General features: G+C 38.1%; 1 protein-coding gene across 6 annotated transcripts in view; it reads left to right on the top strand.

Moving 5' to 3' along the window:
* The window catches only part of LOC140466907 (SRSF protein kinase 2-like), a 220,224-nt gene that overhangs the window by 91,308 nt on the left and 101,257 nt on the right, over nucleotides 1-27,659 (top strand). For all 6 annotated transcript variants that reach the window (XM_072562715.1, XM_072562713.1, XM_072562714.1 and 3 more), the window contains 2 exons: nucleotides 6,750-6,892; nucleotides 25,818-25,926. In XM_072562715.1, the coding sequence (XP_072418816.1) occupies nucleotides 6,750-6,892; nucleotides 25,818-25,926 (252 nt within the window). The remainder of the gene's footprint in view (nucleotides 1-6,749; nucleotides 6,893-25,817; nucleotides 25,927-27,659) is intronic.

Here is a 27,659-nt window from a genome sequence, read left to right as displayed (position 1 = left end):
TTAGTGTATTCCAGGTTCTGAGATTGAGTTTGACCTTGGTTTTCAGACAACAAGTAGGTAGGCCTGCTAGATGAGTCTGATGATTTTGGAATAGACTATTTTTAGGGCACCTTTTCTCGCCCATTCCCCACGCAGATTGAGCAGTGTGAATCCTGATGAAGACTACTCACTCATGATGAAAGCTGGCAAATTCCTCACCTGTTCTTATTCCAAGAGCACAATGACTGCGTCAAATTCCACCGCTTACATGCAGGTCCAACAATCCTATCACTGCGGAGCTTATAGGGCGGAAGGTTCATCCAGTTCCAATGCCAAGAACACTTCCATGACTGAGGATTTCCCCCTACTGCTGATGCCTACATCTGCTGTCATAACTATTGATATCACATGAATATCCTCCACCTGGCTTGCTGTTGAGGGCTTGTTTTGGATTGCACATTATCTGGTGCCTCCCCTTCAAGTTGAAGGAGAACTCCTGACAGCATTGCTCTTGGGATTGATGGAACTTTCAAGCCTCTCTCTGGATTGCCACCTGTTGAATAGTACATTCATTTGAATAAAATATAAACAAAAAATAAAACCACAAAGCAGCTCATAGTTTATCCAGCCTGTCCTACCTACCTGTCAAATATATTAAATCTATCGCATTCTTCTCTGGCACATGGAATAACTCAAAAAAGACCAAAATTTACCCAAGGTTTTTTTCCTATGGTGGGAAAAAGCACCACAAAGATCAGTCAAGCTGGCAGTACTGGACATTTTTTTTCACTTAAACTGTACAGAGATACTTTTTAATGCTTTTCTTCTACCAAACCATTCACACAAAAATAACATCTTGCTGACAACTGATTATTGTCTGTAATTTCCTAAGTTTACCTATTTCCATATTTAAACATAGGCATCGGATGGACCTATACTAGTCCTTGGAAACAGTCCCAAATTCCAGTGAACAGCTGATTATCTGAGCCATGTTTTTTTTGTGATTGAAGTAATGGGAATAGCAAGGCTAAGTAAAATAGAAAGGTTGAATGAATTATAGGTAAATGTTTTATATGAAGGGTTCAAGGGATGACAGGAGAGACTGAAATTAGGCGAATTTAAAGTTAGTTGAGTTTGAGTGTTTGTTCATTAAGAGATATGAGGATAGCATAATGTAAATCCATATGATTTTTGGAGATGAGGAACACATGCAAAAAAAGGAAAAACATAACTTGCAAACTCATTATCAGTGGATATGGTGTGTTGCATCTGCTTTAAAAATGAATGTGTTCTAATTCCAGTTTGAAGGTTGTCTGTCCAGTATTTCAGAGTAGGATTCTTCCAAGTTTAAAATGTTTAAGTGTGAGGAATGATGGGAAGAATGGTGTATTTTACATAAACTACTGAATTGTTGTAAATAAATCATGTTTTTTTTTTCCCCCTTCAAATCATACAAAGAGGAGATGAGATGTGACTTTGTACACCTTTTCTAACGGGTTGGGAGATTCTGTGATGATTATAAAAAGAAAATTTTGGTGTACTCTCACCCAGCCCTTCTGTTAAATAACAAGCAAGTATAAATGCCATAGGGGTAATTTAGAAAATTCTCAATCCTTTTAGTCACAAGTCAATATTTCTTCAATGAAAAGCAGTCAGGCTCCTTGAATCTTAATAACTTTGAGTATAATATCCCAGAATAATTTTCATCCTTCTAATGTATCAATATCCTTTAGAAAAAATACATCAATTGTTGCACACTAAACTGGGATAATATAAATGGCAGAGACGGGAAAGTCTTGTTGAAGTATATTCACAAGAAGTATGCATAGTAATAAGATGTTAAACGGAGCAATGGGGCTAAACAGGGACTGAAAATATGAGGCAGAGGTTTGACTAAGCTGTCATTTGAGTACTTTGCATCTTAGCGAGTTTTGAGAAGAGTGCTGAGTGTAGCTCAGCATGACATGACAACAGTACTTGCATTGGCAACAGTTGGGGTCAGTGTGTTGAGTTAGCTACTTTAGCTTTAACTTCTAGGTCATTGTTAGGCAATGTGTTGGGTTGTGACTTTCAGGTTACAGCCATTGTAGCTGTGGTTCATTGGAGCTAAAGCGGTACATAACACTTCTTGATCTCAAATTGTTTCATATGTTTTACTACATGTCTAGAATCCAACTCTAATCCTGTTTCATTATTTCACTAAAAATATGACTGAGCTGTTCAGATAAAGTAGCCTTTCAAGTGAAGTACTGGAAATGAAAATTTAAAAATGTTTGAAAACTTGTTACTGCAATGTAAAAGCATAAGATGGATTCACTTGCCTCATTTTGAATAGGATTCCTAAAAGAATAAATAATCAAGGTTCCCACAAGTGGGGAGGGGAGAGAAAATAAACATAACTATCACTTGAAAAAAGGTCTGAGGCAAACTACTGGAGCTAAAGGCTGATAATTCTGCTGGACCTGATGGGTTCCACCCTAAGATTTTAAAAGAAATAGCTACAGAGACAGTAGATGCCTTTGTAGAAATCTTCCAAGAATCCTTAGATTTAAGAAAAATCCTAGAGGATTGGGAAACTGCAAAGACAACACCCTTATCCAAAGGGAGAGAGAGAGGCAGTCATTGGGAATATTAATGATAAAGAAATGTAGTGCAGTTTGTTTAGGCTTGTCAATGCATTACTGTGCTAGATTTGTAATCCATATCAGTAGTTTGTGAGATGACTAAATTGGTTACAATGTCTTGTCCAAATATTTAAGGAAGGTTCATTACAGAAATATTTGGTACAGTACAAATCCATTTTGTTCCAAGAATGTAGCTGTAGGCGTAAGACACTGAGGTAATTCACAAGATTCATTCAAGTACTAATTCTCTGGGAGATGTAGCTGCATGCAGCATCTTAATTTATGCTTGTGGCTTTATGTAATATCTCAGCACATGTATTTTCATGTGCATAAATATTGCAGATTCACTTTTTAAAGTAATATTTTAATGTTTTGTCCGATTATCCGTTATTCAGAACATTCAGACAAAAGTAAACAAATTGTTTTAAAGAACAAATTTAATGTTTGACAGTTAGATTCATGTGAACCTGCAATACGTGAATCCAAGTGTTAAGATAATAGAAATCTTCCTTAAATTCAGATGCATGGAAAACAGAAGCACTGATTTTTATTTTGCATGACAACATTTTGAACAGATCATAGGGAATAGTTAGATTGAATATTGCAGCATTTTTCTATAACAATACCTCAATTAGTAGATATTAAAGCAAACCAGAGCCTAATGAAGATGGGCATTTCATGGAACATATCACTAATTTTTATACACATTTCTTTGTCTGTTAAAAATTACTTCATTGCCAGTCTTTAGGTCATTCTACTGTTCTCCAGCTAGCTGTCAGGGACTTGGCAGGCACCAGCAATCTCAAATATTTAGATTAGATTAGATTAGAGTAGATTTACTTACAATGTGGAAACAGGCCCTTCGGTCCAACAAGTCCACACCAACCCGCCAAAGCGCAACCCACCCACACCCATTCCCCTACATTCACCTGCAATATTCTGTCTAACTATTCCCTGTGATCTGTTCAAAATGTTATCATGCAAAATAAAATCAGTGCTTCTGTTTTCCATGTATCTGAATTTAAGCAAGATTTCTATTATCTTAACACTTGGATTCATTTATTGCAGGTTCATATGAACCTAATTGTCAAACATTAAATTTGCTTGACCCTTTCCGAACATGATGCAACCTTTGCTCAGTATCTCCATTTGTTACCGATCAGAAGAAAGCTGAGCGATCAATAACCAGATTCTGCCCTGAGTATGCCACATTACATTTTGTACTTTAATACCCAATTGTTATAGATTTGAGAATCAGAAAAATATTCATAAATATCTCCATTTCTGGGATTGCATCGATTAACTAGCCAATGTGATTTTTTGGGATGTTTTAATTGTCTCTATTGACTGTGGTTCAATTGCTAACATATAGCCTCTGAGTCAGAAAGTTGCAAATTCATGGGATTTGAGTCCTTAATCTATGTTGCCACTCAAGGCAGTACTAAGGGACTCCTGCACTGTCAGAAATCATATGTTTCAGACAAAATGACTCTGTCACCCTCCCAGCTGGATGGAAAAGATTCTGCTGTGCTATTTTGGGGAAAGTTAAAAAGCACACACAACCGGGTTACAGTCCAACAGGTTTATTTGGAAGAACAAGCTTTCAGAATGCTGCTTTGTCAGGTGGGGCGCTAGCTACCTGACGAAAGAGCAGTGCTCCAGGAGCTGCTACTTCCAAATAAATCTGTTGGACTATAACCTGGTGTGGTGTGATGTTATCTTTGTCTGCCCCAGTTCAACACGACACCTCCACATTTTGGGGAAGAGCAAGTGAGTTCTCCTGGTAGCCTGGCAAAGATTTATATCTTCATTAATGTAATTAAATCACTGTGATTATGATCAGTTTTTGTGGGACTTTACAGTTGGCTTTCATATTGACTACGTTATAACCATGACTACTTTATAAAATTACTTAATTGGCAATAAAGCACTTCATGACACAGATTTTAGAGATGTATAAGATGCAAGGCTTTCTCTTTAGTTATTAAAGGATATTGCGTGTTATGTTTTACTGAACAATGAATATGAATATAATGAGTATTATTTAGAGAAATGATTGTGCAATATGTGATAAAGATTTTAAAATAAGGATACAGATGAGTTTGTAATGTGAATATTAAAATTTAATGAACAACACCATAGTCATTTGTTTAAAAAAGTCAATAATACAATATATTATATACTACTCTTTTTTGATTAATCCATAGTGAAAAGACGAATTATGTGGAACAGTTTTACATTACTTCATTGAAAACTATATTTGTAGTCAGTAGTTTACAGGGAATATTTTTGTAAAATTAATATTTGTGAATTAATGTACTGTGGTATGCTGGTCATGCAAAATAGCTCTTGGAAAATGAAATGTGAAGATAAATACACTTGCAAAAAGAGGAGATGAATATTATGAATTAACTTTAATTTTTGAAAAGAATCAAAATGATCTTTGTGGCTGGATTCATAAAATTTTTAGATTTACAATATTTTGTTGTACTGCTGTACCAACAGCGATGACCATTTGGTGATTGTTCCCTGAGCAGTTATTCATAAATGCAGAATCTGTTTCTATGGGAACCACTTTTTATGCTGTTATAAGCCAGATTATTTGATGCTAGTAGGTACCAAAAGCGAACACTTTATCATTTATTTTATTATCCCATGAAAGATTCATCATCTTCCTTCAGACTTACATAACAATGGAGCATCAGAATTCAGTTACTAAACACAGTATTACTGTGACAGCACAATGCCTGTTACAAAGGGGTCGATATTTTGGCTTAAAGTTTGTCATTTAAATTTTATACTTGGCTTTTGTAAAATTTGGTATAGGAATCAAGAAGTTAAAATGTATAACTTATAAATGGTTAGGTTGATGAGGATGGCAAACTTCATATTTCTTAAGTTGAATGCTCTAAATTAGAAAGGTCTTATGGAGAGCAATGTTAGATTCACCTGTCTTCTCAATTTGGACCTGTCGTGAATCTCCCTTGAAGTCACTTTTTATTTAATAAAATTTGGGATCCTGGTGGCATACCTGCATGCTATCCTTGTGAGCTGGAAACATCTGTCATTTTTTTTCAGTGTCAAAGAATAGAGTGCAATATTGACATTTCAGACCACAGATGTAAAAATCTGATGATGCCTCCTGAAGGAAAATACTGTAATTTTTCTATCATTTTTCCACTTTTCCCTTCTCTCCTTCCAAAAACTTTGGTAATTTTGAAATCTCCTTGACACAATTACTGTTTGTGCAATTGACGACAGAATCAGCAAAACATATTTTTAGGCCTCTATCAATGTCAGAATTCTTGAAGTATGATATTTAATATATTAGTGCTCATATGGTATAGAAAACAATAGCTCTGAATCTTTGAATGTTGTATCAATGTACTGCTGTGATGCTGTTAACATTTCCTCCCAAATCTCCTTATCAGAATTTCATTCACTTGTTTGGCTGATACTGTGGTGACACTCCAGTGAGCTGGAGATGTGGATGGACTTAATAGCCAAATAATGCATTTTACCACGTAGCAACAGCACTTACTTAATTAGCAAACAGATTCCTACTCACTTTCTTGCATTCTAAATCTACTTTCTTGCAGTTTCTCAAAGGAGGGGAAAATGCCTAAAATGTTTCTGCGTGCAAGTTGCACAAGTTTACAATTTTTATTGAAGTCTCTGAATTGTCAATGAAAGCATATCTATAATTGACCTCCTTGAAGAAGTTTGAATCTCCAGAATTGATTCTTGCCGTGTGTCCAAACATATCTTTCTGTCAATAATCTACCTTAGTTCTGTATTCTTTCCTACACAAGACCATAGAATTTTCCTAGTCAATGGATATAACATTTTATCAAATGTGTTTTTCCGATAGATAGTCCTCACTTGAAGGTAACTCATGTTAGGGTATGGATTCGGAACAGCCGATCCTTGTCCCTGTGCTGTTTTTATATGTGAATGCAGATAGTATTATATTTGTAAATAATTTTGAATTGACTGCTTCGAAGCAAAAACTCAGGCTGTGGGATTGAAATGAATTATGTCCTTTTGAAGTTTGTTCCTTTATTAATCATAGGTTAAAAAATTGAAACTTTACATGCAAAACCTTTTAAAAGTCTTGCCTTATTTTGCTCCTTTTCTTTCCTCAAGGCCAGAGGCTCAACAGAAAGCTCCTGCAGGTCCTCCCCCTCCTCCTCCTCCACCTCTACCCGATCATGCTCCTCCAGAACCTGAGGAGGAAATTTTGGGATCTGATGATGAAGAACAGGAAGACCCTGCTGACTATTGTAAAGGTAAACCCCAGTCTACTGAGCTGATCTTTAAGTGTAGACTTGATGCAATGCATTTTTGGCTGATCTTTGTTTAGTTTCTGAGTCTACTTTTGAATCTGTGCTGGAAAGTATGTCTATATGCTTTAGAATTTAGAACAATGTTTAGCGAACAATACAAAATAAATGTAATAGTCGCTTGGTAGTACAGAACTTGAATATTGTTTAAAAAAGATGCATTTTATCAATGTTTCATCTTATACCCATCTGGATATTTCAAAAGAAGCACTAGTGTAAAGGGAAAGCAGCATTAATACTGGTTGAAAAGCGAGAGCATATTGGTTGGCAGTGGACTCTGACTGGCTGTCACCTATTTGTTTGAATTTCGTGGTGCATGTACATTTTAAATGAGCGACTGCCATTCTATGGCTAATTTCTCAGGACATTGCCTTGACCTATCTGTGTTAACTTGCCTGGTTTAAAATTGAAACAAAACTTGAGTGAACTGTCAGTCATCAACTAACTGGTACATTCTCCATGAAAACTGTGCCAGTCAGAGTCTGCTGCCAACAAATGAACACTCTCCACTTCAACAAGCAGCATAAATGTTTTCTCTTTATGTTGGTATTTCTGGCAAATTTCCTTGATGAGTGCAAGACAAAAAAAAATTCAACAAAATACGCCCTTCTGAGCAATGCTCAAATAGGTACTCTGAAAGCTTGAAGGTCACTTGGTGCTGTTTCAAGAGAGCGGAAGATTAGAAATGGAGACTTTTCCTTTCATTGTAAATACATAATCTTTTTATTAATAACACTATTTGGAGGCAGGAGAGTTCCAGTTGATCAGATATTCCAGTTGATCAAGATGTCCGCATAATCAATATAAAAATGCACACTAGGTAATATAAATGTAATGCAGGGGGTGTACACATCACTTCTACTCTAAGCATTAATCACTTATGTAATGATAAAACTTTGCCTTAAATAAAACTTACCAACTTCTCACTTGCACCCTCAACTGACTACTCAGACATTGGGGTGGATTGGGGCATTTGAAGAGAAATTTGATTCAAAGTTGAATCAACTATTGATATTACACACGGTCATTCAATTGAACAACCAGTTTACTTTGACATAAATAAATTAAAACCATAATAATTGGATAGAATAATACGGTAAACTTTGTGGTATTTGAGAGATCCAGTTTTTGCCGATTTAGCGAGAGCATCTGTTCATAAGGTGCCTGTAAAAAAAAAAAAAGTTTACTGTGTTTTTATGATTACAAAACAGCTGTTTCAGATTAATTTGAGTAAAAGAATTGCCATGATAATATAATGAATGACAGTCCTGGAAAAAGTTACCGGAATTTATATCTTCTGAAAAATACTACTTGAAACTACAAGATGTAGTTTATGGACTGCTTTCTCCAGCTGAATTTGTTTAGTTATTACAACTAAAGCAAATAGATTTGTGTAGCTTGGCTAAGATTAAGAAGGAATTTGCATTGCCATATCCCTAAGGCATCTTGAAGAACTTTGCATCAATGGATTATTTTTTAAAGTGCAATCACTATAGAGTAGTTAATTATATGAGCCAATGTACTTGTCACAAGGTCCCACCTAGATGAATTAATATACAGGCAATCTGTTTTTGGTCACTGGCTGAATTGAGGAATGAAGGAGGCCAAAGTCCGTGATAGTCTTGAAAATGGGATAAATTCAGATTCCAGCAAAGGAGGATAGAAAAGATGATCAAGACAGAAGATAAATAACAAGGAATATAAAAACTGATGAAAAGAGATTCTTTAAAAACGAAGCGAGAACTCAAAGTGAGCATAGGCCCCTTAGAAAATGGATTTTGGGACAAAGTTATAGAAAACAAGGAAATGGCAGAAGAGTTAAACAAATATATTGCATCAGTATTTATGGTGGAAGAAACTTCAAGCATCCCATTAGTGCTAAAGAATGAGGGAGGAGGAATTGAGTACTGTCACTAATAAAGAGGTGTGAAACAAACTAATGAGGCTAAAGGCAATAAGCCCCCTGGCCCTGAAGCCTTGCATCCTAGGATCCTAGAAGAGGTAGCTGCAGAGATAGTGGATGCATTGGTTGTAATTTTCCAAAAATGATTGCATTCTGGAGAAGAATCAAAGGATTGGAAAACTGTTAATGTGAAACCCCTATTCATAAAGGAGCGGAGACAAAAAGTGGGTAACCATATTGTTGGAAAAGTATTGGAATCATTGTTAAAGAAGTAAGAGTAGCACACTTGGAAAACCATAATCTAATCAAGCAGTGTCAGCATGGCTTCATAAAAGGGAAGTAATGTCTGACTAATTTATTGGAATTTTTCAAGGAAGTCTCAACCAGAGTGGATGGAGGAGAGCCAGTAGATCTGCTGTATTTGGACTTTGAGAGAGCATTTGACAAGTACCTCATAAAAGTTTAAGTCATGAAATAAGAGCCCTTGGTGTTCGAGGTACAGCGAACTTTGTTTGAATTGGCACACCCAATAAAGTTGCAAAATTATATACCTCAAATTGCATTGCCAACACTTTGTAAGCGCGGTTTCTAAAGCGTGATTTTTTTAATATAATGGAGGTTGCACAATAACCAATAACTCAACCATTACGTTATAGAAGAACTACCTGTACTCACTGATTAACCAGAGGCCGCATGTTTTCCAATCTTTCTTTTTGCACTTATTGAGGGCTAATTGGGGATTTCTGCTCATAATGTGGGATCATTATGTGTATTTTCCAGTGGTGGGTAGGAAATTTAGTACTGTGGTGAAGGTATTTAGTGGAATTGACTGCTGTGCTGTGGTGTTTATTTGATTGCCTTCATATGGAGATTTAATGGTACAGGATTTAGAGCTATGGTGAGAGGTTTATTGAAGGAGTGTTGGGGAATTACTGCTGTGGTGGCATCTTTTTGGAGGCTTTTTAAAGCTGTGATGAGACTCAGTTGGTTTAATGTTGAGGTGTGTTTTATTTTTGAAGGGGTTTAGCTTGTGGTGGCAGACTTGTGAACTGCTTTATTAACACCATAAGAAATAGGAGTAGGATTAGGTCATCTGGCAGTTCAAATCTGCTTTATCATTCAGTGAAACCATGGTGGATCTGATAATGGCTTTAATTCTACTCCCCTGTCTGTCCTCCATAACATTCTTACCACTTCTCTCAGTCAGAAATCTGTCTAACTCCACTGCTATGTGGAAGAAAATTTCAAGGACTAATGGTCCCTGAGAAAGAAATTCCTTCTTATAGTTAAATAACTCATAAATGGTGCCCCCCCCCCCCCCAAGTTGTAGCTTCCCACACCAGAAAAAAACATCTTGACAGTACTCCCCGTCAACCTCCCTCAGAATGGTTTGTTTCACCAAGATCACCTCTAATTGTTGTGAACTCCAATCAGTATAGACCCAGCCTACTCACTTTTCTTCATAAAGCAACCTCTTCATCCCAAGAATTAGTTTAATTTAACTTTGTTTCTGATGTAAATATATTTTGTTTAAGTAAGGAGGCCAAAACTGGACTCTTACTTCAGGTGCATTTTGATCAATCCCCTATATAATTGTAGCAAGATCTCCTTTCTTAATATCTTTAGCCTTATAGGCCAACATTAGAATTGTTTTCCTAATTACTTGCTGTACCTATATGGTAAAGTTTTGAGAGTCATGTACAATGTCATGCAAATCCCACTAGTACAGAATTTTGTAATCTCTCTCCACTTAAATAGTATTCTGCTTTTCTGTTTTCATGCCCAACTGAATAACTTCTCATTTTCCTATGGTACAATCCACCTGACATTTTATTTGCCCATTCATTTAGCTGAAGACTCTTTTTTTTTCTATTTTCTTCGCAACTTGCTTTCCTACAAAAGGTTTTAAGGACAAGCCAGGAAACTAGACCAGTGAGCCTGGTCGGTGGTGGGCAAGTTGCTGGAGGGTATCCTGAGGGACAGGCAAGGACTGATTAGAGATAGTCAACATGGCTTTGTGCGTAGGAAATAATGTCTCACAAACTTGATTGAACAAGTTTTTTGAATAAGTAACAAAGGGGATTGATAAGGGCAGAGCAGTGGATGTGATCTATATGGACTTCAGTAAGACATTCAACAAGGTTCTCCATGGGATACTGGTTAGCAGGTTAGATCTCATGGAATACAGGGAGAACTAGCCATTTGGATACAGGACTGGCTCAAAGGTAGAAGACAGAGGGTGGTGGTGGAGGGTTGTTTTTCAGACTGGAATGCCACAAGGATTGGTGCTAGGTCCACAACTTTTTGTAATTTATATAAATGATTTTGATATGAACATAGGAGGTATAGTTAGTAAGTTTGCAGATAACACCAAAATTGAAGGTGTAGTGGACAGTGAAGAAGGTTACCTCCGATTACAACGACTCTTGATCAGATGGGCCAATGGACTGAGGAGTGGCAGATGGAGTTTGATTCAGATAAATGTGAGGTACTGCATTTGGTGAAAGCAAACCTTAGGAATTATACACTTAATGGTAAGGTCCTAGGGGCTGTTGTTAAACAAAGAGACCTTAGAGTGCAGGGTCATAGCTCCTTGAAAGTGGAGTCGCAGGTAGATAGGATAGTGAAGAAGGCGTTTGGGCTGCTTTCCTTTATTGGTCAGAGTATTGAGTACAGGAGTTGGGAAGTCATGTTGCAGCTGTACAGGATGTTGGTTAGGCCACTTTTGGAATATTGCGTGCATTTCTGGTCTCCTTCCTATCGGAAGGATGTTGTGAAGCTTGAAAGGGTTCAGAAAAGATTTATAAGGATGTTGGCAGGGGTGGAGGATTTGAGCTATTAGGAGAGGCTGAATAGGTTGGGACTGCTTTTCCTAGAGGTTTATAAAATCATGAGGGGCATAGATAGGATAAATAGACAAAGTCTTTTCACTAGGGTCAGGGAGTCCAGAACTAGAGGGCATAGGTTTAGGGTGAGAGTGGAAAGATTATAAAAGGGTCCTAAGGGGCAATGTTTTCATGCAGACGGTGGTGTGTGTATGGAATGAGCTGCCAGAGGAAGTGGTGGAGGCTGGTACAATTACAACATTTTAAGACGCATTTGGATGGCTATGTGAGTGGGAAGGATTTAGAGGGATATGGGCCAAGTGCTGACAAATGGGAATGGATTAGGTTAGGATATCTGGTCAGCATGTTTCCATGCTGTACATATCTATGACTCTATGTATCATCAACAAATACAATGCACTCAAGCCCTTCATACAACTTGTTAATATTGATTGTAAGTACTGTAGCTGAGACCCCATCGCCAACCCCTGCAGGACTTTGAGTTACAGGTTGGCAATCTTAAAAAAAACACATTTAGTGTTAATGCCTTTCAATATTGCCAGTAACCTCTTGATGTTATTGTTAAAGTTGTAAGTCTGACACAAAATGTGGAGTGGAGTTGCTTAGGCAGTTGCTGTTCTGCTCAAGCTTGCAGCTTCCAACAAGTCTTGCAAATGACTATATGACCCAGATGGTTCTGTTTTCATCCTTCCTCTGGAAACCATCCTACAAAGTTGAGGGAGGATACGAATAAAGGCAAGTCTGTACTTCCTAAAATCATGCCTGGACTATGCAGCAAACAAAGAAAGGTAACATTTCAGCTTGGAAACTGGAATGTGAGGATTCCTTACAGGAATCGTGACTCACTTTCTACACTTTGCAAGACCGATCTGATTGATTGTTAGCTTACAAACTTCAAGTCAACATTGCCACTTAACTATCACAAGCTCTGTTCATAAGGCTAATCATTGCTCCCAGTGATATGGAAAGGGTACTAATGATAATGATGAGCGTAGTGTAGGCTTCACGGTGAGGAGCTGGTTGGTAGTTGAGTTCCTAATCGCAAATTTGATGTACTTTATCTCTCTACAATTGTCATCTGATGGAGGTACAGTCAACATCATATGCAGCTACACAACAATTCTACATACATACTAGTATTTCAGACAAAAAGCATTTCTGTGACTCCCCAGGTAACATTTTGATGAATGTTGCAAATGGTGAAAGACTACTTATCTTGCATGACTTCAGTAATCATGTTAGGGCAGATACTGATTCATACTTCTGTTGTCATGATGGGAAACATCAAGGATGGCAGATGTTTTCTTGAACTTTGTGCACTGCCTTAACTCTGAATCATCAGCGGTTTTTGTCAGGGCAGACATCACCACAGTGTATCAGAGTGTGTTTCACACCTGTACTTAATGGGGAAGAATGCAGCAATAATAGTGTCCCACTCTTCCACAACCCAAACCAAAATATATAAAACCTCAATTAGATCACCAAAATGACCAAGTTGTCTGATGGATCACTGTTCAGGACAAAACCAATCAGCACTAGATTTTGTCAGCAGCAAAGAAGTAACAATTTTTTTAACGTACTTGGCCTTAACAAAAAGCAATGAGAATAAATAATTTCTAATCCTGTTATGCAACTTAAACTGAACCCCTTCAAAAACCCCCACAACATACACACACACTCACGAATAAATCAACAATAAACAAATATTTTAATACAGATATTATTGATTTAAAAAAAAGACAAAGTAAACAAAACGTTGAAAATTTCAAGTCCAGATTTCAAGGCTGAGTTGATACTGTTGTCTATGAGATGATGGTTGTTCTTCGGTTCAGTAGCTGATCAGGTGGAACTCGGTCTTTTCTTGTCAAAGTTATTTATTTTAAACTTTTTAGTTGTTCAGACTTCTTCCCACATAGAAAGTGAGAGCGAAGGAGAAATGAATGCCTTTTGTTTGGAGTCTACAGCTATTTTCCTCCTCTTTGCTGAACTGACACTTACAGCTTTTAACATACTGCAGCTAAAACAGAGGGCTGTTATCGGGCAGTATTTCCTTAAATTAAAAACCACTCCATTTTAAATTCAACCCCATCACTGCTTCGAAAGCAACATTTGTATTGTACAATTCAAAACTATGCAGCTCTTGATATTTGAATTACAAACCCTTGAAAATCCTTTATATACCAATACAACTTCAATTTAGTTTATAATCCTAATGAAGAAAAATGTGGTTTGTTACACTTCCTCAGCACAAGTTGTGATACTGACACTCTCTCTTTTACAAGCAAATTAATCATTTTGATGAACTAATTAGTACTTTGTACATTTTAGGATGGCTTGTAGCGTAGTTGGGCAGAGGTGACCCTGGAAAGTTTGTGTTCCAAGCACGATGTCCCGTCATGCCTCAAAATCCTTTGCTCGAGTAATAGTGTCAAATGCCAGAATGTTTCACTGTCACTAGAATGACTCCACCTACCAAACCTTTAGCTGAAAATGCTGATGCTAGTTTCAATGAAGTTTGGAAATCACTCAGCTGAAACACTATGATAGTGGAGGCATCGTATGGTCAAAGTGGTAGACTCAGCAAGGACCAATTTGGCTGAGACAAAGTTGGCTGAGATGATATTTGTCATTGATGCAACAAATCAATTGTCTATTATGCACAGCCAAAACCTAACAACTGAAACACTGTACAGCTCCAGCAGCCAAGTACAGTACAAAATGCGTAGGGAAATAAAAGAACGAGGGATACAATGTAAAGGCTGCAGAGAAGATGCACAAAGAGTGACATCAACATTAAATTTTAAATTTGGAAGGCCCATTCAGAAGTTTAATAACCGGAGGCGGGGATGAAGCTAATTTGAATCTGTGTTCGTGTGTTTAAGCTTTCGTATCTTCTGCCCAATAGAAGATGTTGGAAGAGATTATAACTGGGATGGGAGGGTTCTTTAATTATATTGGCTGCCTTTCTGAGGCAGTGAGAAGTATATGTGGAATCAATAGATAGAAGATTGGCTTGCATGATGGACTGGACTATGTTCATAACTGTCTGCAGTTTCTTAGAATCCTAGGCAAAGCAGTTGCCATACCAAGCCATGACACATCGAGATAGAATGCTTTCTATGGTGCATCTATTAAAATCTATAAAAACTGTTCGTGACAACGAAAATCCATGATCTGTGTATGAAGGCATCTGGAGGAAATGCCCTGCTGACACCAAATTTGCCTCTGAAAAATGCAGAAAGTGAAGTACTCACCAGCAGAAGTAAACCAACATCACAAAGGGCTGAGCACTACAGTAAACTGCATTCTGTGAAACAGACATTCCACTGTCGTTTTCTGTCCGAGTTTGATGAAAAACCCTCGTCATTTGAACCCAAAGGCCACAGACTGCTGAGCAGACAAATCCAAGTAAGGTTGGTATCCGAGCTGAATTGTTCAAACACAAAGTCCCATCTGTTGCCAAAATGTTTATAATCTCCTCCTCTGCTGGGAAGTCGGCTTCATTCCAGAGGAGATACATGATGCAAAAGTCATCACACTATTCGAAAGCAAAGGTGATGGAGAAGACTGCAACAACTACAGTATATCTCATTCCTTTGCGTCACAGAGAAGACCTTGGCTATGGTCATACTTAGTAGACTCCATCTACATGCATGGAAGCACAGTGTAATTTTTTTGTACCAAAGACCTACTGGGGATATGACATTCTCCAGATGCCAGCTACAAGAGCAGTGTTGAGAACAAGGTATGTTCTTTGCGATATTTTTAAAAGTCCCACCAAGACATTCAATGCTGTCACCAGAAATGAACTTTACAAGATTTTTTGGGAAAATTGGCTGTCCACCATATTCATTTAATTTGCTCTTTTTTCTTGACAACATGCACTTCATTGTGTGGATTGATGGCTCCACTTCTGAAAAGTACAGAATGAAGAGTGGAATAGAGTACTGTTGCTTAGTCCACATTCTCCTTGGTATTTTCTTCTTCTTGCTCCTAATCTTTGCAGCTTTGGGAGCAATCAACTTGCATATAAGCTGTGAAAGCAAGCTTTCCAATCTATTAAGATTGAAAGCAAAGACAAAAAGACATTACATCTTGATCAGACATTACATCTTGACTGAAGAGCTGCTACATACATACTATGCTGGTAACACACATGGTAACTCTGCTATTACTGTCTCTCCCATGCCTATAAATTTGTTCTCCCTAAGGATTAAGAGAATCATGGTCATTTTCTATCTGTGATTGATAACCTCCCAATGGAAATGGTTAGCAAATTCTGCTACCTCAGTACATAGTAACAGTCTGTCCCTTGATGACACACGGGGAAAACAGCTATCATCTTTGACCGACTTTCAGCACGCATATGGCCTAACATCAAGCTGATCCTTAGGACCAAGCCAATGACTTCTAAGACTTCTGTTCTCAAGACTTCTCTGGATGTCTGTGAAACATGAAACTCCGGTATCAAGAAAAGAAGTTCAACCATTTCCATTTTTGCTATCTGAAGTGCATTGGTACTTCCTGACAGGAGAAAGTCACAAATGCAACTGTCCTTTCTAAAGAAGACCTAAGTTTGTTAACATTCATCAAGCAAAGTCATTAGAGTCATGCATAGAGTCCACACGAATCTGACCTATTCCCATTTGCTAGCATTTGGCCCATATCCCTCAAACCCTTCCTGTTCATATACTCATCCAGATGCCTTTTAAATGTTGTAATTATACCAACTTCCTCTGGCACCTCGTTCCATTCACGCAACACCGTCTGTGTGAAAAAGTTACACCTCAAAGTCCCTTTTAATATCTTATCCCTCTCACCTTAAGAGATGCCTTGGGCTCTGGCATATCCGCAGAATGGAGCGATGTTGCACACTTGAAGACTTTTATGGTTGCTGGAAACAGACAACCTATAGTGTAGCCAAAACATTTCTTCAAAGATGTTTGCAAGTGTTACATGAAGGCCTTAGAAATATAATACCGTATCTGGGAATCACTAGCCAATGACCAAGGAAAATAGTACCACCCCTGTGTGCTGACATTCACTACTATTATGACTAGTAACTGCAAAGACTTGGCAACAGCACTCGTTAGAGTGATTGGAAGAAATTAACACAGGAAATGCTCGTCAGGTGAGGGACGATGTTGCTGCAATCTACTGTCATGAGGATTGGTTTCTGATTGTTGATTAGTCAGTTTTTCTGTGTATTGTTAAGCAAAGCAACACTTCATTTTAGTTTAGGAGTTATGATTTGCAGTTTCAGTTATAATTGATATGAGCAATGTTTTGAAGTATGATGCATACCCTCACTTGCTACAGCAATATGTTGGAAACAAATAGTTAATTGTTAAGACCAGGCACCCCTATATAAGTACCAATTTTTTGTAAATTTGATTTTTATCAAACGTTAAGCGAAGAATTAATCTTTTTAAATGTGTTGGATCAGCTGAAATAGTGCCCTGCCAGCTTGTATGTAGAAATTACAAAATGATAACGGCCAATCAATCTGGTTACCGCCCACTTAAGCACTGAGTTCCTATCATTTTTCTGCTCATTCTAAGAGTTATGGAGTTGTAGAGCTGTACACCATGGAAACTTGTCCATGTTGACCAGATATCTTAAATTAATTGAGTCCAATTTGCCAGCATTTGGTCCATTAACCTCTAAACCCTTTCTATTCATATACCCATCCAGATATTTTTTAAATGTTGAAATTGTACCAGCCTACACCACTTCCTTAGGAATTTTGAATGTTAGTACAGTGCCTGCTTCAGTGGAGTTGAATTCTATAACATTACAACTCTATAAAGAATGCTTTCTCTTCCTCTTTGTTCTAAATCTCCATCTATATTTTTCAAAAGTGAAAAACTGCTGAAAGGACATTTGTTGTGTAAATAACTACTTATATGTCCTGTCAGGAAGCAACATGTAGAAGATTTTTTGCAATTATTTATTTTTCTCACTTGTGAGCTGATGACAATGCACACCTATTTTCTACCCTTGTTTTATCTCCCTGATCTCAAGTAATTTAAAATCAAAATATCCATTCCTAACTTCAAAACACAATACTTTCTTCAGCACCTTGGGTAATATCTTGAAAATATTGAATGAGAATATATGGAAGCAGTAGCTGGTGTTCTCTGTTCTGCCCCTCGCGCTTGCTCCACCATTCAGTAAGATCATGACTGATCAGTCCTAAGCCTTACCAGCTCAGCATAGCTGTCAACTCCTTAATATTTCAAAAATCTACCAACCTTCTCTTTAAATACTTTCAGTGATTTAGCCTCCACAACACTCTCTCTCTCTCTCTCTCTCTCTCTCTCTCTCTCTCTCTCTCTCTCTCTCTCTCTCTCACATAGTCAATTCCAGACATTCACTAGCATCTGGGAGAAGACTTTACTCCACATCTCAGTTTTAAATAAGTGTCCCCTTATTCTGTAACAATATACCTTAGTTTGAGATCTTTTCCTTTAGTGGATACACTGTTGCAACATTTACCCTGTCAAGCCCTGTCAGAATCTTGTGTCTTTCAATAAAATCACTCCTCATTCCTCTAAACTCCAGAGAAAAAGCCAACTTTTGAGCCATTCTCCCCATGTCTGCGTGGGTTTCCTCCGGGTGCTCTGGTTACCTCCCACAATCCAAAGATGTGCAGGTTAGGTGAATTGGCCATGCTAAATTGCCAGTAGCGTTAGGTGTAGGGGAATGGGTCTGGGTGGGTTCCTCTTCAGAGGGTTGGTGTGGACTTGGGCTAAAGGGCCTGTTTCCACATTGAAAGTAATCTAATCATTCCAGATAAGTCAATGCCTTCATCAGCTTGATGAATCTCTTTTGAACTACCTCCAATGCCAGTATATCCTTTTATTAAATACGGGGACCAAAACTTCACGCCATATTCCAGCTGCCTCACCAACACCCTGCACTATTGTATATGGCTTCCCTGTTTTTTTTTAAACTCCTAAACCCTAGTAATAAAGGCCAAAATCCCACTTGCCTCCTTAATTATTTTCTGTATCTGCATGCTAACCTTTGTGTTTCATATGCAAGAAATCCAGATACCTTTGTGCTGCACTTTTCTTTGAGTGTCTGTCCAGTTATACAAGTCTCCCTCTTGATTTTTCCTACCAAAGGTCATGAACTAACATTTCCCTTCATTGATTTGCCCTCTTCAAACTCCATCTGCCAAGGCTTTGCCCACTCATTCAACCTATCTATATCCACTTGCAGATTCCTTATGTACTAATTACAAAATGCCCTCCCACCTATTTTTGTATCACCAGCAAATTTGGATACATTACATACTGCCACTTCCAACATTTGATCCTTGTGGCATTTTATTAGTTGTCTTTCCAACATGAATAAGACCCATTAATACCAGCTCTGTCTTCAGTGTGTTAGCCAATCTTCAATCCATGCTAATACATTATTCACTATACCGTGACTACTACCTTGTGTAATTGTATTTTATGTGGTACATTGCCCCCATTGGGATTGGTGGTAGTCTACTGAAATGGGTAAAGAATTGGTTGGCAGACAAAAAGCAAAGAGTAGGACAAGCAGGTTTTTTTTTAACTGAGTGGTAGGCAGTGATTAGTGGACTACTATTAGTGCTTGAATTCCAATATATATTCACAATATGTATTAATTATTTGGATGGGGAAACAAAATGTAATATTTTTGCAGATGGCATAAAGCTTGATGGGAAACTGAGCTGTAGGGAGGATACAGATTTGGACAAGTTGATTGTGTGGACAAATCCATATCACATGAAGTATAACGTGGATAAACATGAGGATTATTCATTTTGGTAACACCAACAGCAAGATACATTCTTGTCTAAATAGTGATAGATTGGAGAGGGGTTGGGGAGTTATGAGGAGACCTAGCTGTCCTTACACTAGACTGATTCCTGGAATGATAGGCCTGTTGTAGAAAGAGAGACTGAATCAAATCAGTGGAATTTAGAAGAATGAAGGTGGATCTCTTAGAAATCTAAAAAATTCTCACAGGACTAAATGAGGTAAACACTTGAAGGATGGTCCTACTGACCAGGGAATCCAGAACCAGAGATTACAGTCTAAGGTTGCAGAATATGCCATTTAGGACTGAGATGAGGAAAAATGTCTTCACCCGGAGAATGGTGTGCGTGTGGAACTCTCTGCCAAAACATTAAATATTTTCAAGAATGAGTTAGGTATAGTTCTTAGGACTAAAATGACCCAAAGGGGAGAAAATGGGAACGGGGTACTGAGTTGAAAGATCAGCCATGATCATATTGAATGATGGAGCTATGTCCAAGCAATAAATGGCCTACTCTTCCTATTTTCTACATTTGTCAGATACCTTCTGAAGGTACTATTACATAATATCTGCTGATTCCCCTTTAGAAACTTTAATTGTTATATACTTAAAGAGCTCTAGCATATTTGACAAACATGACTTCCCTTTCACAAAACCAAATTGACTCCATGTTAAGTTTTCTAAATGCCTTGCCATTTTTTTGCTTAATAATCGACTCAAGCCTTTTCCTAACCACCTATTTTAAGCTAATTGGCCTATAGTTTCTTGCTTTCTATCTCCTTCCCTCTATGAACAGGAGCATCACAATAATAGTTTTCCAATCTGCTGGAACCCTTCAAGCACCCAGTGAGTTCAGGAATGTTTTGATCAATGCATCTACTAACTCTTCAGCCACTTCTTTTAAAAAAAACTTGGGTGAAGTTTATTGGGGCCTGGTGACTTGTCTGCCTTTAGTCCTTGTCAAATATTTGTGTCTTGTGATAGAGGCTGTTATGAGAACTTTCCTTCTGTTAGCATCTTGCTTTTCTATTATCTTTGGGATATTTGTATCATGAAGACTGATGCAAAGTATTGGTTTGAATTATCTGTTATTTACCTGTTCTACATTATCAATTAACTTGCATCTTCCAAAGGTCCCACACTTACTTTATCTATATTTTTGTTTATACCCATAGAAGTCTGCCATTGATTTTTATGTTTCTTGACAAATTTACTTTCATAATTAAGTTTCTCCAACTTTGTTAGCTTTTTAGTCATGCACTGCTTGGTTCCTATGACTCATTTTTGTTGCTTTATTTGCCTTAGTTTTTGATTGGATACTCTCCTTTAAATACCTTCCATCAGGCACAGGTGATTTAATCTTCTCATAGAGTCCTTTCTAACAAATAAAGTTTTGCTGAGCATTATGAAATGTCTGCTTAGATGTCTGCCACAGAACATCCACTGACTTTCCCCTTAGTCTATTTTCCCAATGCATAACTCTTCACATTTCTGTTTTTGGCCTTGTTTAGGATACTAGTTTAAGACCTGAGTTGCTTTTACTTAAACTGAATTTGAAATTCAACTTTGTTGCAATCATTACCCCAGTAGATTCTAACCTACAAAATCACTTATTAATCCTACCTCATTACACATTACTACCTTTTTAATTCAGCTACTTTATTAGGAAATCTCACAATCAAATATGGAAATGATTACTTAAACTTTAATGCATGTAGCAACCAAATTAAACTCCTCAGTAACAACCCAAGTGTCCTGTGCCTGACCATTTCAACTCTTTCCCCTCTTCCCCTCCCCACCACCCCCCCCACCACCACCACCCCCCACCCCCCCCACCACCACCCCCACCCACCCACCCCCCCCCCCCACCCACCACCCCCCCCACCACCCCCCCCACCACCACCACCCCCCTCCACTCCCCCCCCCCCACCACCACCCCCCTTCCACCCCCACCCACCCCCCCCCACCACTATCCCCCCTCCACCCCCCCCCACCACCACCCCCCCACCACCCCCCCCACCCCCACCCCCCCCCTCCACCCCCACCCACCCCCTCACCACCATCCCCCCTCCACCCCCACCCCCACTACCCCCCCACCACCACCCCCACCACCACCCCCACCCATATAACCTTTCATCAGAACAGAATGCAACTGTCAATGTTGTTGAGAACTATGGATGTTCAAAACCATGGAAAACACAGCAATCTGTTTGACCTGTCCACAAATTAATGTTCTCAAATTACCCAATTCCTCAAATATATGCTCATTTCATACTAATTGACAATACTCCCATGCTCTTCCTGGAATTTCCCTGTAATTGTGTCTTACTGAGGGATTCATTATAGAAACACATGAAAGTGTTTGAAAAGTAACTATTGGAAATATGGAGAGTTTCGTTCCTTCAAATTTTAATTATTGTTGGAGATTTTATAAAAATAAGCAACTTCTTTTAACCTTTTCATTCTGCCTCTTTGTATCTCATGCTCACCTTTCTTTCCCTCTCTTTATTTCAGTTTGCATGATTTTGCATTAAACTAACCATTTTGACTAACGGTTCCCTGGCTCAGACTGCTTGACTTATTAACAGTTAGTTTTTCAGACTGGTTAGGAACTACGTGGATTCTTCTGTGTTCGCCAAGGTCCCCAGGTCATGTGGTGTAGGTAAGCCTCACATACGATGAATGGCTGAGGATCTTGGGATTGTATTCATTAGAGTTTAGGAAGTTGAAGGGAGATCTAATAGAAACTTACAAGATAATGCATGGCTTAGAAAGGGTGGACGCTGGGAAGTTGTTTCCTTTAGGCAGGGATACTAGGACCCGTGGGCACAGCCTTAGAATTAGAGGAGGGTCAATTTAGAACAGAAATGAGGAGACACTTCTTTAGCCAGAGAGTGGTGGGCCTGTGGAATTCATTGCCATGGAGCGCAATGGAGGCCAGAACATTACATGTCTTCAAAGCAGAGATTGATAAATACTTGACCCCGCAAGGAATTAAGGACTATGGGGAGAGTACGGGTAAGTGGCTTTGAAATGCCCATCAGCCACGATTGAATGACGGAGTGGACTTGATGGGCCGAATGGCCTTTCTTCCACTCCTGTGTGTTATGGTCTTACGTAGAGGAGTACTACATCAAAGAAACCTGCTAATTACAGTCAGTTGTATGACAAATTAAGATCATAAATAGGACAGGAGTAGGCCTTTCAGCCCCTTGCATGTACTCCACCATTCAATAGGATCATGGCAGATCCAACACATCCACTTTCCTGCATTTTCTCTATAACCTTGGTTCCCCGAATGATCAAGAATCTATCTATCTCAGTCTTGTATGCAAGGTCTCTGTCCTTGCAACTTTCACTGACAAAACTTCCAAAGGCTTTCAACCCTCTGAGCAAATAAATTCATTCTCACCTCTGTCTTCGATTAGTGCCTTTTTATTTTGAGACTATGCCCTGCAGTCCTCGCCTTTCTTATGAGGGGAAATATCTGTTTAGCATTTACCTTCTCGAGCCCCTTAAGAATTCTATAGGTTTCAATTAGGTCACCTCTCGTTCTTCTAAATTCCAATGAATAGAATCCTGGGATAAGAAAATCCCTCCATACCAGGGATCATTCTAGTGAACCTTCTCATAACTGCCTCCAATGAAAGATACCTTTCCTTAGAAAAGGGAATCAAAACTCTTACCAGCAGTTCAGATATGGTCTCACTAGAACCTTGTACAATTGCGGTAAGACTTCCCTACTCTTATATTCAACCCTTTATGAATAAGAGCTAACATTCTATTAGGTTTTCTGATTACTTGCTGCACCCATTTGCTAGCTTTGTGTTTTGTGCACAACTACCTCCAAGTCCTTTTGTTTCACAGCCTTCTGCAGTTTTTTTCTATTTAAAGAATACTTTTGTTTTCCCTTCAAAAATGAGTAAGTTTACATTTTCCTGTTTTATAATTCTTTTTTGTCAACATTTTTCCCACCTATGCATATCTCTGGTTGTATCCTTCTTGCAACTTGCTTTTGTATCTATTTTGTGTCTTCTGCAAATTTGTCTAGAGTACACTCGCTTCCTTCCTCCAATTCATTAATATTTATTCTCAACAGTTGTGGTCCCAGCATGATCCCTATGGAATCCCACTAGTTATAGGTAGCCAATCTGGAAAAGAACCCCTTATCTCCACCTGCTGTTTCCTGTCCATTAGCCAATTCCCTATCTGGATATTTGTTGGCCTGGGTGGGAAGAATATGCACAGAGGGGCAAAGTGTTCAATCGTCAGTCTTTAAGGACCTAACTTTCCACTGGTCTTTGTGAAGCTGTATCTGTGTCTCATTGGTCAATTCACCATTTTAAAAACTTTCAGCATTTAAAGTGGCCTCACAGCTGTTAACGTTGGTTTAGAACTCCATGGCAGCTATTCCTGAAGGGCTTTTGTGGCACAGTGATAGTCTCCCTACTTCTGAGTCAGGACATCTGGGTTCAAATCCCACCTGCTCCAGAGTTGTGGAGCAAGATTGATGAACATGTTGATTTTGAAAATAGCTACTGTGGAGCACAAAACTCTGAAAATCTCAATTGGAGACTGCACTGTGTGTTAACACCCCCAATTTGGTAAACCCTGAATTAGTATAACCTTCATAAAATCTTCTGTAAATGATATTGCAGATTTGATTTTGAAATGTTGAAGATGCAAAATAGTCCCAAATGCATATCCCCTATTTTCTTTGTGGAACCTAAATTCAGTCCTCCTTTTTACCTTTATTTTGGTCACTGTTAATGAACTTTCAATTAAAATGGTCAAGAAAACCCACCTGTGACATCTGACGTCAAAGTTGTACTACAAAATCCTAAAAAAAAGCCTCTAACATTTATCTGAGAAAATGAACATAAATATTGCATCTATGTAAAAGTACAGAATTAAAACTGAATGTTGAATGTGTTCCACCTCAGTGCAGTGGTGAGAGTAGCTCAGTTTGCGAAACTAAAGCGTAGTTGTGGTCCCAAACACTTTGTGGACCAGATTTTTAAGCAAAAACCTACTTTATGGCTTTTGTCTTACATTTTAGATTACTTTTGTTCTGTCAAGAAGCAGCAATTTGTCGTATAATAAGTCTTGAGCTACATTGATCTACTACATCCATGTGAAGATAACTCCTTGACAAATCTCAGAATTTCTGGAAAACTTGCCTTCTGGTGGAATTAATTTAATTTAAAATATAAACCTGTAATAAATTGTTCTTGCTTATATATTCCCTGTTGCTTAGATGTGCTAATGGAAAACATAGCAAATGAAATGAAGAAACCAGTTCGGTGTACTTTGCCTTTATTGTTATTTATCTTCATTGCAGTTAATTATTATTACTTTAAATTTTACATTTCTTGTCTCACTAGTTCTGGAGAGATAATACTTTTGCCATGTTTTGGCAACCTTGCTGGGCTGTTAGGGATAGACAAAACATGCTGGCTTAGGTTTGCAAAACTTATATCCCTTGAATGATTTTTAAAAAAAGATCTTTATTAATCCAAATTTACTTTGCCTAATTAGATTATTATTCTCTAGATGTCCATGATATCCTTTATAATAGATTCCACTATATCCCCACTGTTGATCTCAGGCGAGCAGGACTGTATTTCCCCATCCTCCTTTCTTAAGTAGTTGAAGATGTTAGTTTCCAAAGTGGGGGGTGGTGGCATATCCAATTCTGAGGTAGTAATGTTAACAAGTCACGTATAAGAAACCTTTACTCTGTACTTTTCTTGGGCGTTATTGGTGTGCTGTATGAGGCAATTTATCTTTGAAAATCAAAAATAAGAGATATTGAATGTTTACGTTAGAAGAAATTTTAAGAAAAATCCAAGAGTGGACTCAGTTCCATTTTGTGCTTTCATTCAAAAAAAAATTGTCAAGGAGTTTGTTGAGGCAACTATTCATGTAAACTCCTCTTCTATGTGTGAATCATTTGATTTTTCATGTAAAATCGTCAATTTCTGGTAGCATGCTTGGTACGATTTACTTTAAAACTACTGTTGTCTGGCATATGATGTGAATATTTAAAAAAAGCAGAATGAGTAATTATGTAATCCCCTCAAGTCTGCTGTACCAAGATTAATATATATAATATATCTGTCTTTCTTTCATGAAAAGCATAGCAAATGAGTGTGCCTATTTGTTTTGTTAAACTATCCTGTTGTTTAAAGCAATAGATTTGTATGTCAAATTCTCTACCACAGTTAAAATTTTGGAATAATGCTATTTCTTCCCTAGGTCTTTTAAGAAAAGTAATTACATTGCCACTAAAGAATTATTCTTTTCCTTGCTTGTCTTTCAGGTGGTTACCATGCGGTGAAAATAGGGGACCTGTTTAATGCACGATACCATGTAATTAGGAAACTCGGATGGGGACATTTTTCTACAGTATGGCTGTGCTGGGACATTCAGTAGGTGTTTGAACATTCTTGGAAATAAACATTACTGATATTCAGAAATTTCATATGAGGTAGTTCTTTCTATGATCACAGTTAAAATGAACTTTTTCTCCCCCTTTCAATGAAAGACTTCCAATCATCCAATTTCTCAAACATTTTCCTTACAGGCTGTACACGCCATTATTGCTCTTACATATCACTATTTCCTCTACATTCCCAAATTGTACTTTTTAAAAATTAGGTCATTGGGTAAATTCTTATCACTGAAGTATGTGGTTGGTTATACCAAGTCTCGGAACATACGAGCTGAAGTAGGTCATTCAGCCCCTTTAACCTGTTCAGCCATTCTACATCAAGTTTGATTGTTAACACTGTCACCATTTTCCCATACTAAACCGCTTATTCCTTGAGATCATGATGTCTAGAAATTTATTGATATCTAGAAATTTCTCAATTTCTTCCTTGAGCATACTTTAATGAGTGAGTTTCCATCGCCCCCCTGAGGTAGAGAATTGCAAAGATTAATTAGGTTCCGAGTGAGTGGATTTCTCTTTCTCTCTGTTCTAAATGTCTTACTTCATTGTCTAAAACTGTACCTCTTGGTTTCCAGAAATGGGGAGGGCATCCTTTCTGCACCTACCTGTATCAACAATGGTTTCATAGTCATTATTAGAATCATTTCAGGTTTTCATTGAATTCAATTTCCACCATCTGTCATGCCATTGCAAAGTCACTGAAAGCTGGTGAAATAAACAGTTAGTCCAGTTTGCCTTTATTACAAAAGAATTTGAGTTCAATTTCAGTTGTACAAAACTCTGGTGAGGCTGCACTTTCTCCTTTAGTTCGGTTACATTTGCATTCTTCTAGTCTTTATACATTGTTCCAGAATCTATTGAATTTTGAAAGATGATCTCCATTGCAACTTTGATCTCCATAGTAGCCCCTTTCATTGCTCTGGGATGTAGATCATTGGGTCTCAAGAATTTGTCAACTTTCCATCTGGCTAATTTTTCCAAAAAAAGTCTTATTAGTATCTGGAATGAGTTGCCTGAGAAGATGGCGGAGGCAGATTCACACATGGCTTTCAAAACGGATTTGAAAAGCAGCTGAACAGGAAAAAAGAAGAACCTGGAGGGCTATAAGCAAAAGGTAGTGGCACTCGCGAAACTGCCCCTCTGAGTCAGTGCAGGCTCAACTGGTCAAATTACCCCCTTCACAATCCATCTCTCACTCTTTATGACAGCAAACCTTTTGGCATTTCCAAAAGTGCAACATTTGGCCCTTCAGTTGTTAAAAATCACAACATCAGGTTATAGTCCAACAGGTTTCTTTGGATGTACTAGCTTCCAGAGCACTGCTCCTTTGTCAGGTAGCTAGTGGGACAGGATCATAAGACACAGAATTTATAGCACAAAATCACAGTGTCATGCAACTGATATAATATATTGAACAAACCTAGTCTTTCATCTTTTAGAAGGGGTTGCAGGTTTCAGTTCATTAATATGTAAATCCCAGAACTTCTTTCAAGTCACATTCGACTGGAACAATACATCCATCCTAGGACTAGCTAAACAGAGTTTCGCACAGGAATTCCTAGAGGCCTCGCATTCTAGCCGGAACTCCATCAATAAACACATCAATTTGGACCCCATCTACCATCCTCTGAGAAAAAGAACTGGAATTGATATCATCCATCTTTAGAGACTAAGACACACGCACAGAAAGCGGGACATAACACCAGTACT

This window comes from Chiloscyllium punctatum, chromosome 44, assembly GCF_047496795.1.
Source record: "Chiloscyllium punctatum isolate Juve2018m chromosome 44, sChiPun1.3, whole genome shotgun sequence".
In the NCBI taxonomy this organism is placed as follows: Eukaryota; Metazoa; Chordata; class Chondrichthyes; order Orectolobiformes; family Hemiscylliidae; genus Chiloscyllium; species Chiloscyllium punctatum.
Note: the sequence above shows the minus strand (reverse complement) of the source record. Positions and strands in the feature narration are given on the sequence as shown.